At 45.1% G+C, this 15301-nt stretch overlaps 1 protein-coding gene across 2 annotated transcripts in view; it reads right to left on the bottom strand.

Annotated features, from left to right (window-relative positions):
* The window catches only part of dhrsx (dehydrogenase/reductase (SDR family) X-linked), a 393322-nt gene that overhangs the window by 222851 nt on the left and 155170 nt on the right, over positions 1-15301 (bottom strand). For both annotated transcript variants that reach the window (XM_073044204.1, XM_073044203.1), the window contains exon 2: positions 4973-5080. In XM_073044204.1, the coding sequence (XP_072900305.1) occupies positions 4973-4988 (16 nt within the window). In that variant the 5' untranslated portion in view covers positions 4989-5080. The remainder of the gene's footprint in view (positions 1-4972; positions 5081-15301) is intronic.

Here is a 15301-nt window from a genome sequence, read left to right on the forward strand (position 1 = left end):
GGACGTGGAATTAAAATGTGTGGCCACTGGGAGATCCTGCTTTCTCTGGCGGACCGAGCGTAGGTGTTCAGCGAAACAGTCTCCCAGTCTGCGTTGGGTCTACACCTGCCCTTACACTTCCTCCCTCACCACCATTCAGGGCCCCAGACAGTCCTTCCAGGTGAGGCGACACTTCACCTGTGAGTCGGCTGGCGTCCGGAGCTCCCGGTGTGGCCTTTTATATATTGGTGAGACCCAGGATGTGTTGCTTGAACTTTGAGCCTTGAACCTTGAATGTGCAACATGGAAATTCAAGATTCAAGGTTGTTTAATGTCATTTCCAGTATACGAGTGTAAAGGAGAACAAAATAATTGTTGCTCCAGATTCAGTGCAGTGCAAACACACTAAGATAAAGAACACAATAATAAAAAGGAATCATTGATATGAATATATAAGATAGCTTATGCATAGATTATGTATGTCCATAAAGTGACCCAAGGCACAGACATGTCTGAACATAAGGTAATTCTGACAGGAAAAATTAAGAACTGATAGAAACATAGAAACATAGAAAACCTACAGCACAATACAGGCCCTTCGGCCCATAAAGCTGTGCCAAACATGTCCTTACCTTAGAAATTACCTAGGGTTACCCATAGCCCTCTATTTTTCTGAGCTCCATGTACCTGTCCAGGAGTCTCTTAAAAGACCCTGTCGTATCCGCCTCCACAACCGTCGCCGGCAGCCCATTCCACACACCCACCACTCTCTGTGTAAAAAACTTACACCTGACATCTCCTCTGTACCTACTTCCAAGCACCTTAAAACTGTGTCCTCTTCTGGCAACCATTTCAGCCCTGGGAAAATGCCTCTGACTATCCACACGATCAATGCCTCTCATCATCTTATGCACCTCTATCAGGTCACCTCTCATCCTCCAACGCTCCAAGGAGCAGAGGTCGAGTTCACACAACCTATTCTCATAAGGCATGCTCCCCAATCCAGGCAACATCCTTGTAAATCTCCTCTGCACCCTTTCTATGGTTTCACCATCCTTCCTGTAGTGAGGTGACCAGAACTGAGCACAGTACTCCAAGTGGGGTCTGATCAGGGTCCTATATAGCTGCAACATTATGTCTCGGCTGCTAAACTCAATACCACGACTTATGAAGGCCAATACACCATATGGCTTCTTAACCACAGAGTCAATCTGCATGGCAGCTTTCAGAGTCCTATGGACTTAGACCCCAATATCCCTCTGATCCTCCACACTTCCAAGAGTCCATATTCTGCTCTCATATTTGACCTACCAAAATGAACCACATCAGACTTATCTGGGTTGAACTCCATCTGCCATTTCTCAGCCCAGTTTTGCATCCTATCAATGTCCCGCTGTAACCTCTGACAGCCCTCCACACTATACACAACACCCCGAAGCTTTGTGTCATCGGCAAATTTACTAACCCATCCCTCCACTTCCTCATCCAGGTCATTTATAAAAATCACAAGGAGTAGGGGTCCCGGGACAGATCCTTGAGGCACTCCACTGGTGAATGACCTCCATGCAGAATATGACCCATCTACAATCACTCTTTGCTTTCTTTGGGCAAGCCAGTTCTGGATCCACAAAGCAATGTCCTCTTGGATCCCATGCCTCCTTACTTTCTCAATAAGTCTTGCATTGGGTATCTTATCAAATGCCTTGCTGAGATCCATATACACCACAACTACTGCTCTACCTTCATCAATGTGTTTAGTCACATCCTCAAAAAATCCAATCAGGTTCATAAGGCACAACCTGCCTTTCACAAAGCCATACTGACTATTTCTAATCAAATTATGCCTCTCCAAAATGTTCATAAATTCTGCTTCTCAGGATCTTCTCCATCAGCTTACCAACCACTAAAGTAAGACTCACTGGTCTATAATTTCCTGGGATATCCCTACTCCCTTTCTTGAATAAGGGAACAACATCCGCAACCCTCCAATCCTCCGGAACCTCTCCTGTCCCCATTGATGATGCAAGGATTATCACCAGAGGCTCAACGATCTCCTCCCTCACCTCCCACAGTAGCCTGGGGTACATCTCATCCGGTCCCAGTGACTTATCCAACTTGATGCTTTCCAAAAGGTCCAGCACATCCTCTTCATTAATATCTACATGCTCAAGCTTTTCATTTTGCTGTAAGTCATCCCCAAAATCGCCAAGATCCTTTTCCATAGTGAATACTGAAGCTAAGTATTCATTAAGTACCTCTGCTATCTTCTCTGGTTCCATATACACTTTTCCACTGTCACACTTAATTGGTCCTATTCTCTCTCGTCTTATCCTCTAGCTCTTCACATACTTGTAGAATGCCTTGGGGTTTTCCTGAATCCTGTCCGTCAAGGCCTTCTCATGGCCCCTTCTGGCTCTCCTAATTTCATTCTTTAGCGCCTTCCTGCTAGCCTTATAATCTTCTAGATATCTATCATTATCTAGTTTTTTTGAACCTTTCTTAAGCTCTTCTTTTCTTGTCTAGATTTACAACAGTCTTTGTACACCATGGTTTCTGTACCTTACCATCCTTTCCCTGTCTCATTGGAACGTACCTATGCAAAACTCCAAGCAAATATCCACTGAACATTTGCCACATTTCTTCCATACACTTCCCTGAGGACATCTGTTTCCAATTTATACTTCCAGGTTCCTGCCTGATAGCCTTATATTTCCCCTTACTCCAATTAAACACTTTCTTAACTTGTCTGTTCCTATCCCTCTCCAAAGATAATGGTAAAGGAGATAGAATTGTGATCACCATCTCCAAAATGTTCTCCCACTGAGAGACCTGACACCTGACCAGCCTCTCCTCTTGTAGGTTTATCTACATATTGTGTCAAGAAACTTTCCTGAACACACCTAACAAACCCCTTTTATTACACCCTTCCAGAATCTGTTTCCCTATCTGCTCCTCAATGTCCCTGTCACTATTGGGTGGTCTATAAAAACACCCAGCAGAGTTATTGACCCCTTCCTGTTCCTAACTTCCACCAATAGAGACTTCGTAGACAATGCCTCCCTGACTTCCTCCTTTTCTGCAGCAGTGACACTATCCCTGATCAACAGTGCCACGCCCCCACATCTTTTGCCTCCCTTCCTGTCCTTTCTGAAACATCTAAAGCCTGGCACTTGAAGTAACCATTCCTTCCCTTGAACCATCTAAGTCTCTGTAATGGCCACAACATCATAGCTCCAAGTACTGATCTACGCTCTAAGCTCATCCACTTTGTTCACAATACTCCTTGCATTAAAATAGACACATCTCAAACCATCAGTCTGAGCGTATCCCTTCTCTATCACCTGCCTATCCTCCCTCTCACACTGTCTCCAAGCTTTGTCTATTTCTGAGCCAACTGCCTCTTCCTCCATCCCTAAAGTTCGGTTCCCATCCCCCAGCAATTCTAGTTTAAACTCTCCCCAATAGCCTTTGCAAACCTCCCTGCCAGGATATTGGTCCCCCAGGATTCAAGTGCAACCTGTCCTTTTTCTACAGGTCACACCTGCCCCAAAATAGGTCCCAATGATCCAGAAATCTGAATCCCTGCCCCCTGCTCCAATCCCTCAGCCATGCATTTATCCACCACCTCATTCTATTTCTATATTCACTGTCAAGTGGCACAGGCAGTAATCCTGAGGACCTTTGAGGTACTGCTTCTCAACTTCCTTCCTAACTCCCTGTAGTCTGTTTTCAGGACCTGCTCCTTTTTCCTACCTATGTCGCTGGTACCAATGTGTACCACAGCCTCTGGCTGTTTCCTTCCTATTTCAAGATATCATGGACGTGATCAGAAACATCCCAGACCCTGGGAGGCAAACTACCATCTGTGTTTCTTTCCTGCATCCACAGAATCGCCTGTCTGACCCCCTAACTATAGAGTCCACCAGACTCTGTGCCAGAGGCACACTGTTGCTTCCCCCAGATAGACCATCCTCCCCAACAGTACTCAAGCAGCTGTACTTATTGTTAAGGGGGACAACCACAGGGGCACTCTCTAGCCTCTAAATCTTGCTCATCCCTCTCCTGACTGATACCCACTTATCTGTCTCCCGAGGCCCCAGTGTGACTACCTGCGTGTAGCTCCTCTCTATCACCTCCTCACTCTCCTTGACCAGACGAGGGTCTTCAAGCTGCATCTCCAGTTCCCTAACACAGTCCCTAAGGAGCTGTAGCTCGACACACTGGGCACAGATGTGGCCATCCGGGAAGCTGGGAGTCTCCCGAACTTCCCACATCTGACACCCAGCACAGAAAACCGGCCTCACACACATACTTCCTGTCTGTATTCTACACAGGCAACCTACCTACCTGAACCTGTTATCGCCAAAGCTGAATTGAGTCAAAGCCTTCCTACTCTGTCTCCCTCTGTTCTGTCGCCCGCCCCTCTGGCGCCTGCTCTATAAAGCTGTCTCCTTTTCTTGCTGTTCTACCTGGCTGACGTCCACATGCTTGCGCAGTCATGCCCCGATCAAACTGCTGAAGAAATAACCGTCTCCTTTTAAACTCTTCTCGCTGTTCTACCTGGATGACGTCCACGCGCTTGCACAGTTGTGCCCCGAACAAACCACTGAAGAAATAACCCGATGAAGCGTCTCTACCTGAAACGTTGATTATTTACTCTTTTCCATAGATGATGCCTGACCTGCTAAGCTCCTCAGCTTTTAGTATGTGTTGCTTGGAAAAGATAAAGTATCAGTAGTGGGGGGGGGGGGGGGGTGTGGAGGGGTGGGTTAGTGGATTGAGTTGTTGATCTGTATTACTGCTTGGGTAAAAGCAACTGTTTTTGAGTCTGGTGGTCCTAGCATGGATGCTATGTAGCCTCCTCCCTAATGGGAGTGGAACAAACAGTCCGTGAACAGGGTGGATGCGATCCTGCATGATGCCACTGGCCCTTTCATTGCAAATCACCACTAATTTGACATTATATTCATATATTATTATAGAAGGCAATTACCGATTATCACGTGCATTCCCAGTGTTGAAAGATGCTTTGCGGTCTCATACCCAATTCCTGTAGCACCTCCAGTCACAATGGCAACTTTCCCATCTTGAGATGGCAGAACTGCAAGAGGAAATAAGATTTATGTCATATTATATCCCTATTTATGCAGAATAATTACAAAAAATAGCTGTAGACTGGCCATATAAATGGACTACAATGCACAAAATAATATTCAAGTCCAATCACACCATTTTGAGAAGCTGAACTCAATTTAAAAGAAAAAAGAACACGATTATAAAGTTATGTTAAATGTGAAAATGTATACATACAAATAGAAATTGATTTAAATTATAAGGTTGAGATTTTTCTTGTCAATGAGTTAAAAGTTGTTCAGTCATAAAATGCACTTAAACTGGTGCTTTGATGCAAAACAATTATGCCCCTAGGCTTGTTTACATATGTATAAAGTGGTTAGTTGTGTGGATCTGATATAAGTACTGGCACAATGGGAGCCCATGGTGAAATAAATTAGCATCTTGCCTTTCACACAAAAATGCACCTCTCCCCATATGTTAACCCTTTCATTACTGGGATCATTCTCAGGAACCTCCTCTAGACCCTCGCCAACACAAGAGTCGAGCTGGGTGGGGGGAGGGCGGCAGGCACTCCCAATTTGTCATGTCAACATTTTCAGCACAGCGATTATGTGTTTAGCTCCAGAGTCTTGAGTGTGTATTCTAGGCTGGCACTGAGGCCATGAAAGAGTGTAACAGAGTTGCAGTCTTTTGGATTAAGGACCTGGAGAACAAGAGGGAGGAAACAGCAGGTGAAGAGAGTGCCGGGGGAGGGGGAGGAAAAGGGTGAAGAGGCTTTGGATATGAAGGAAAACAAAGGTGAGAGGATGGGGTGAGATATCCAAGATGCTGTCTGGTTGAAGACCACCAAAATGGATTACCGTATGAGGCATTGTTCCTTCAATCATGGTCTAGCCTCAACTTGACAGTAGGGACGGCCGTAGATGGATAAATCAGTGTGGGAATGAGAAATAGAATTACAGTGGCTGGCCACACAGATCTCCTGGCTAATACAGGGAACAGGGCGAAGGTAGTCAATAAAGTGATCCCCAATCTGCATTGTGTCTCACTGATGTAGAGAGGCTACCAAGGGAGCACTGGATGCAGTAAATGACATCAATGAATTCACACGTGAAGTACTGTTTCAGTTCCATGCTTTCCATTGGAAGACGGGGGCGGGGGGGGGGCAGGGGAAATAATTCTTACTTTCTGTCGAAGCATCAACCACCAACAGTAATGTGAAATCTGAGATGTACTGAACGTTAGAACACAGAACATAGAGCACAGTGGTCTACAGCACATTACAGGCCCTTCGGCCCACAATATTGTGTCGACCATATAACCTACTCCAGAAACTGCCTAGAATTTCCTTACCGCATAGCCCTTTATTTTTCTAAGCTCCATGTACCTATCTAAGAGGCTCTTAGAAGACCCTATTGTATCCACTTCTACCACCCCCACCAGCAATGCATTCCACACACCCACCACTCTCTATGTGAAAAACTTACTCCTCAGTATCTATTTCCAAGCACCTTAAAACTATGCGCCCTCATATTAGCCATTTCAGCCCAAGGAAAAAGCCCCTGACTATCCACACTATCAATGTCCCTCATCATCTTATACACCTCTCATCCTCTGTCGCTCCAGGAAAAAAGGCCAAATTCACTCAACCTATTCTCATAAGTTACGCCGTCCAATCCAGGCAACATCCTTGTAAATCTCCTCGGCACTCTCTCTATAGTATCCACATCCTTCCTGTAGTGAGGTGACCAGAACTGAACACAGTACTCCAGGGAGAGTGTGACCAAGCTCTTGTATAGCTGTAAAATTACCTCACAGCTCTTGAACTCAATCCCACGGTTGATGAAGGACAACATAGCATATCCCTTCTTAACAACACTGTCAACCTGCACAGCAGCTTTGAGTGTCCTATGGACACGGACCCTAAGATCTCTCAGATCCTCCACACTGCTAAGAGTCTTACCATTAACATTATATTTTCATTCCAGTGAAGAACAAAATAATATCCATTATGGCATGAAGCCCTCTTCACAAGCACAAGATCTCAGTACTTGTTTTCTCTCCGTTTCCACAGGAAAGGATCAGCATTTCTGAGTACCCACAGAAACCAAAGGAAATCCAGAGCAAGATACTGTGTTTTAACCCATCAAGTTAATAATATGGTTGAGTTGGCTAAAGCAAATTCTATACACAAGAGATTCTGCAGATATTGGAAATCTTGAGTAACACACACACAAAATGCTGGAGCAACTCAGCCAGTCAGGCAGCGTCTATGGAGAGGAAGAAACATTTGCCATTTTGGGCCAGGACCCTTCATCAGGACTGGAAAAGAAAGGGCCAGAAGCCAGAATAGTAAGGATGAGAGAGGGAGAGGAGTACTCCTTCCCTTTCTTCCATGGTCCATTGTCCTCTTGATGCACCATCAATAACTCTGAGACGTGGGTTAAGGTAGGCTTTTATTGGCTGGAAGAAAGCACAAGCAGCAAGTGACCATCACACAACATCCTGGAGACTGAGGAAGGGTCTGTGCCTCCAATCGCCTTTATACCGGGATCTGTGGGAGGAGCCACAGGAGCAGTCAGCAGGGGAGGCGTGTCCAGACAGGTATATGTAGTTCACTACACCTCTTCTACCCAATTCCTTCTCCTTCAGCCCTTCACCTTTTCCATCTATCACCACCCACCACTCACTTCTTCCCCCTCACCTGATCTCACTATCACCTGATAACTTGTATTTCCTTCCCCTCCTCTCATTTTCTAATTCTGATCTCTTCCCCTTTCCTTTGCAGTCAACAGTTTATTAATTTCCGTAGATGCTGCCTGACCTGCTGAGTCCCTCCAGCATTTTGTGTCTGTTGTCCTGGATTTCAGAAAATCTTTCAAAAGTGCTGCTTCTGAAAATCCTTTTGTGCCAGGCATCAGCACCATAAGAAGCTTGACCATCAGTGTTAATCTACACACAGCTTTGGTAAAATGTGAGTTCTGCAGTTGCTGTGCTGTTGTGAAGCAGCATGCCTGCCATTCCTTCCATGGACAAATCAGCGATGAGTAAGAATGCAGATCAGCCACCGAGGTTCAAATCAAAAATACTAAGCTAAACCCTTGACAACATACACTCACAGGCCACTTTATTAGACCTCCTGTACCTACTAAAGTGGCCACTGAGTGTACGTCTGTGGTCTTCTGCTGCTGGTCCCCATCCACCTCAACGTAGATGTTCTTCTGCATAACACTCACATGGTTATTTGATTTACTGTCACCTTCTGATCAGCTTGAACCAGTCTGGCCATTTCCCTTTGATCTCCCTCATTAAGGAGGCGTTTTGGCTCACAGAACTGTCGTTCACTGAACGCTTTTTGCTTGTCACAGCATTCTCTGAAGAGACTGTTCTGTATGAAAATCCAAGGCAACCAGCAGTTTGTGAGACACTCAAACTACCCCGTCTGGCATCAACAATCATTCTACGGTCAAAGTCACTGAGATCAAATTTTTACCCCATTCTGATGTTTGGTCTGAACAGTAACGGAACCTCTTGACCATGTCTACGTGCTTTTATGCTTTGAGCTGCTGCCACGTGATTGGCTGATGAGATATTTGCAATAATGATCAGGTGTGCAGGTGTACCTAATAAAATGACCACTGAGTGTAAATACTAATGTCACAGTTTAACCTAATTTATTTGTGTCTCAAAATACTGGGGCTGAACGATGACAAATCAACCAAGTTACAACAAAGTAATCAAAGCCATAACGAGCCTTAATCGATTCCATTTTTCTAAATAATCCATTCTCTATGCTTTGTCAGTTCGCTTGAACCATCATTACAGCTTCAACTATTTTTATAATAGGTAGCATTCATCAGACAGATTAGACGGTAGATGGAAAGGGTTTGAAATTTATGCAAAGGGACAAGTTCTCATCTTTCAGAGCAGAATCAAAACATATTTTTTCACTTCAAATGGTGTTTAATAATTGAATTAGACCCTACAGTGAAATAGCATTGACAGCTAGCAGCAAGTCTGTGTCCTTTAAGCGATATCCAGACACCATGGCTAATGCAAACTTGTGTACCCTTATAATTTGAACACAAACACAACTTCTAAAATCACAAGCGTATCTGCCAGTTTATTTGCATATTTTTAAATATTACCTTAAACTAAGGCCCTGTCTCTTCTCTAAGATCAGAAGATACTGTTATGTAAAAAGCTGAGGTAATTCTTCTCGAAGTCCTAACTAATTTTGATACTTTGATCAATGGATTATCTGGTCATTACCATCATGCTGTTTGTGAGCCTTATTGCATACTAATTCCACACCAGGCTGTGATGCAGCCTGGTACAGAAGTACCAATGCCCTTGAATGGAAAATCCTACAAAAAGCAGTGTATACAGCCCAGTCCATCATGGGTAAAGCCCTCCCTACCATTGAGCATATCTACACAAAACAATGCACAGGAAAGCAGCATCAATAATCAGGGACCCTCCCAATCCAAAACATGCTCTCTTCTCATTGCCACCATCAGGAAGAGGGTACAGGAGCCTCAGGACTCACTTCACTCACCCCATCATTGAAATGTTCCAACAACCTATGGACTTACTTTCAAGGACTCTTCATCTCATGTTCTTGTTATTTATTGCCTATTTATTTATTATTATTATTATTATTATTATTATTATTATTATTATTTCTTTTTGTATTTACACAGTTTGCATCTTTTGCACTCTGGTTGAACGTTCCAGCTGGTGTGGTCTTTCGTTGATTCTATTATGGATTTATTGACTATGCCTGCAAGAAAATTAATCTCAGTGTAGTATGGTGACATATATGTACTTTGATAATAAATTGACTTTAAACTTTGACTGTCTGCCCTTTAAAACAAAGAAGTTGTCCACTTTTTCAAAACAATTCATTCCCTTTGGAGCACATCAGCACCTTCTGAAAGGAATATGAAAAATGCTAAACAGATATAAGCTTTCAATCTTTCCCTAAGTCTCATCTCATTTTGTTTGGAGATTCTATCAAATTTCCATACTTGTGCAAAGGAGAGCATTCTAACTGGCTGCATCAACACCATGTATGGACACTCTAATGTTCAGGATCGAAAGAGGCTGCAGAGGGATGCAGTTTCACCCATCTCCATCACACACACTAAACTCCCCACGATCAACGACACTGCCAAAAGATAGTACTTCAAGAAGGCGGCATCCATCAGTAAAGACCCTCACCTTGTCTTCCAGTAAGACAATAGTGCGCTTGGATGCTGCAGCTTCTAGAGTCAACCAAAGATGTTATCAACATTTTTTATGATTGCAAAACACTGTTGGACATTAAGAACTTAAAGCACTGCTGGTCTACCTCAACACAGAGATGCTTATTTGCAGAGAAACTGAAGGAGCTGGACTTGGTGTGGGCTGTGATACTGCCAGTGGTGTGAATTGAACCCTGATTTGTGATTGCTGTAAAAGTAATTCACTAACCACTGTGCTACCATGCTGCCTCAGACCCCAGACTCTGAATGAATTCTTTCCATCTACACTACACTCTTGAGAGAATATATTCTAAAAATTACTCCTAATCATTACAACCATCCATTCCGGATAACATCCTGGAGAACCTCATCTACACTCTCTCTATTCCTGTCACATCCTCCCTGTACAGTGGTGACCAAAACCAAACACAACAATTCAAGCTCCATGAAATCCATATTTTGTAAAACTTTAACATAACAATCCCACATTCTCGCCACTGCCTGTAAGAGGTTTGTTCATTCTCCTCATGACTGCGTGAGTTTCCTCCGGGTGCTCTGGTTTCCTCCCACATTCCAAAGACATACCAGTTGGTAGGTCAACTGGTCATTGTGAATTGTTCGTGATTAAGCTAGGATTAAATTGGGGAATTGCTGGAGGGGAGGGGCAGATCGTACGGCTGGAAGGAACTACTTCGCGCTGAATGCCTATAAATAAATAAATAAAAATTGTATTTTATCTCCTCATTTTTAAGAGTTTAACTCAACAAAGGAAAATAAATTCTTAAGATTTAAAATTTTCAATCAAGTGCTTTTAGGGGGAAGAAGACAGGTGATTACTATTTCATGCAAGAATAGCCCACCTATCACCATAATTAGACAGTGTACTTTTAGTTTCAAGGTCACAGTCATGGGTTTTTGAATCCCACAACCATCTGAAATAGTTACACAAGAGATACTGCAGATGCTGTAAATCTTAAGAACCACACAAAACACTGGGGGAACTCAGCGGGGCAGTCAACATCTACAGAGTGAAATAAGCAATCAAAATTTCGGGCCAGGACCTTTCATCAGGACTGGAAAGGAAGGGAGCAGAAGACAGAATAAGAAGGATGGGGCAAGGAGTGGAGTAGTCCTACCCTTTTTCCCATGGTCCACTATCCTCCCCTTCTACATTCCTACTTCTTCAGGCCTTCACCTCTTCCACCTATCCGCCCTGAGCTTCACACGTCATTCCCCTTCTCCCACCCACCCAGCACCTGCCAGCTTGTAGACCTTTTAAACCTTTCCCCTGATTTATGCCCTCTAACTTTCAATTCCGTTTCCCTGGAAGAAAAGATGGTGTGCATTCACCCTGTCCATGCCCCTTATCATTTTCTACACCTCTCAAAGATCACCCCTCAGTATCTTATGCTCTTAAGAATTAACTCCTTGCCTGTCCAATGCCTCCCTAAGAAATGAAGAGCTTATTATAATAACCATTGCTGAGTTAACATACGTAATACACTGTAAGGTTTCACTACTAATGTAATGGCCTCTCTGTAATGTTTCACTGCTAAGGTAATAGTTTCTCTGTAGCAGCAATGTTTGGGTTATGAATAGAGATAACGGGGGCTTTGGAATGTGTGCTATCCAATGAGAGGCATGTTGTTCTTCCTTGTGGATCTGGGAGCAGGGATTTTGCAGTCTTTTGTCAGCGAGAGATGGACAGGGAAGATGTGAATGGAATGAGTTGGCAGATCGGTGGACGGAGTGGACTCGAAGTGAGGATCCGATGGTCAACAACACTTAGAGAAGGTCGATGGGGAACGAAAGGACGAATCCGTGAGCTCCAACGTGCACATTAGACTGTTTCATTAAAATGCGCCCTTTGTTTTATTTTCTTTACTAACCCTACAGTCAAATTAAGATTTATAAAGTTCAATCATTTAATTGCATTTGGTGTACAGTCTGATATTTTTCAGAGCGGATTTGTAACTGGGCAACACATCACGCAGCATCCACACAAACAAGATTTCTCAGTTTGGCTGGGCCAGAGGATATCTTCACCTAGATAAACGCAAGCTGGCCAAACCTGACAATTGTGGGGGCTCATCTGGGATTGATTCCATTGGATGATGTGTGACTACCCTGAGTATTAAACCAATGGTTTAGTGTGTTTAAGTCTGTACTAGTATAGATGCTGGCGGGCTGGAGCACTGGTGTGCCTCCATGGGGTTACCTGTAACTAATAAGTGCGTGTTGAGTGGGGTGGATATTTGTATATTGGATTGTTAATTCAATTTTTGAGTACACTTAAAGCTGTTGCAAAGTTCTAGTTGTAGGGTGGAGATTTGATAAAATGGCAGGCTCAGACCTTGCCTTAATTCAGACTAGTGCTGACGTAACAGCTTTGGGACTGCCAGTGTCTATCAGTGCCAATGGTGAGGTGGGGCCATGACCTGTCCATACTGTCAGGGAGGAGGGGAGTGTAGCAGAGCGGGTCCAGTCACAAGTTGAGCTTCCCGTAGCTGGGGGCAGAGACTTCAAACACAGGTTTTTATCATTTCTGAGGAGTGAGGAGAGGGGTGGTCAGATTTGGAATGTCTAATTAGTCCCCGTCCCCCAGTGAAAAGTGAGAATTCTGAGGTAGTATCCGCCCTTATGTCTCTGGCAAATAAATGGAAAAACACCCAGGTTCAAATTCTCTGCTATGGTAGGCTCCGACTATTCTCTGGAATAACGCCCAACCCTAAAGGGGAAGAGGAGTATGAGTCTTGGATGGAGCAGACCTCTCAGTTGTTAGATGAGTGGCAGTGGTCCGATGATGTAAAATGGCAGAAGTTGGTTGAGAGTTTGAGTGGGTGGGCTGCTGATGTGGTGAGAGCTGTGAAAACACGCCAACCCTTAGGTAACATTGCCGATTATGTAGGTGCATTGGAGAGCGCCTTTGGTCCAACTGGAAGCCCACTGGAGCTCACACTGGGGCTTCAGAACGTGTGTCAGGAGAAGGGGGAGAAGCTTACTGCTAACATTTTTCGGCTAGAGAGGCAGCTAAATTGCTTGTGGTGCAGTGGGGCCATTCATACCGCTGAGGTGGATCAGTTAAGAATGGACCAGATAGCCGAGGGCGCCCAGTCCCAGGGCCTGATTGCTTGGGGTCTCTGACAGTCTCATAAGATGCGCCCCCCTCTCTCTTTTATTGAGCTGGTCAGAGAGGTACAGGAGGAGGAGCACACGACGGAGGCACGAGACGGCTCCATCAACAGGGTACAGTCCTCGGTAGTACCCCCTTGTGGTGAAGCGACCACGGATAGCCTAGAGGTATGCCGGCTGTTATCAGCGGGTTTTATCCCCCCCATATGATGGCGCTGATGGGGGGATGAATCCCCTAAGAGGACAAACAATGCGGAGGGCTGCTGGCAGCCGGTGTCACACGAGGAGAGTGAGCCCCCGGGTACCTCAGCAGGGAGAGTCGTTGGGAAAACTTAGAGGACATCCAGTGGGGGAATGGCCTGGTTTCTCCGGGGGAACACATTCCCAGCAATGTACCAAGGAACTCCTGAAAGCAAAAGCCCCAATTCCTAGAGGCTTAGTGGGACCATGCTCCAGTGTGTCGCTACAGATAGAGGGTATTTAAACTAAAGCCATACTCGACACCAGGTCACAGGTCACGTTGTTGTACCTTTCGTTTTACAACCGGTATCTAAAGCATTTACCATTGACACCATTCTTGGCACTGGAGATTTGGGGTCTCAGTACCTGTGATTATCCATACGATAGTTATTTGTCAGCAAAGCTGGAATTTTCAGAGGCCAGTGTGGCAGTGTCTTAAGTCCTTGATACATTATTGCTGGTTTGCCTGTTGAGAAGGGCAGCATTTCAATTCCGGTGGGGACCAACACCACTTTTGTGAGGAGGCTCATGGGGGCCTGCAAGGAGAAGGCTGGCGAGAGCTTTCTGAGAACACTGTCCGTGCACCCGATGTTTCGAGCTGCTTTTGAGGAATTGTGTGGCTGCATTGGGCCGGATAACGAATTCTGATAAGGGACTGTGTGGTTCACCGAGTCGAAGCCAATGGTGGTATGGCCCAGGGAAGTAGCAAGAGTGATGGGGACCCCAAAATTTCCCAGAATGCCTGAGGGCGAGGCCCTCTTAGTGGATGCTCTGAGGGGGAGTTGGAATTTCCTGTTGGGTTATTGGTGAGGCCTGAACTACAGAAGCCTTCGGTTGTACAGGCAAACAGGATGGCAGTGATTGTCAGGAACACTATGAAGAAGGAGACCACCTTCAAGAGGGGGATGCCCCTCGCACATCTGTTCCTGGAGACGGTAATGTCTAGTGTCCCTGTGAGACAAGCTGGGGAGAAACTATTGGAAGGTAACACGTACAACAAGCTGGAGGAACTCAGCCGGTCGGGCAGCATCCGTGGAAACGAGCAGTCAACGTTTCAGGCCAAGACCCTTCGTCAAGACTGAAGAGGGAGGGGGCAGGGTCCCTATAAAGAAGGTGAGGGAGGGGAGGCAGGGAGGAGATAGGCAGGAAATGTGAAGAAGGAATGTAAGGGGAAAGCACTATGTGTAGTAGAAGGAGGCAAAATCATGAGATAGGTGATAGGCAGCTTGGAGGAGGAGACAAAGTGAAACTGGGATGGGGGAAGGGAATTACCAGAAATTGGAGGATTCAATGTTCACGCCATTGAACATTACTTCTTCACATTTCCTGTCTATCCCCTCCCTGCTTCCTCTCCCCCACCTTCACTCAGTGAAGCCCCTTCTTACCCCATCCCTGATTTATTTAATTCCCCCCTCCTTTTTTATTCTCTCTCTGCCCATCACTCCTTGCCTGCTCTCCATCTTCCTCTGGTGCTTCCCCCCACTTTCTTTCTCCCTAGGCCTCCAGTCCCATGATACTTTCCAGCTCTGCATCCCTTTTGCCAATCACCTTTCCAGCTCTTAGCTTCACCCCACCCCCTCCTGCCTTCTCCTATCATTTCAGATTCCCCCCCCCCACCCCCACTTTCA

This window comes from Hemitrygon akajei, chromosome 4 (genome assembly GCF_048418815.1).
Source record: "Hemitrygon akajei chromosome 4, sHemAka1.3, whole genome shotgun sequence".
NCBI lineage: Eukaryota > Metazoa > Chordata > Chondrichthyes > Myliobatiformes > Dasyatidae > Hemitrygon > Hemitrygon akajei.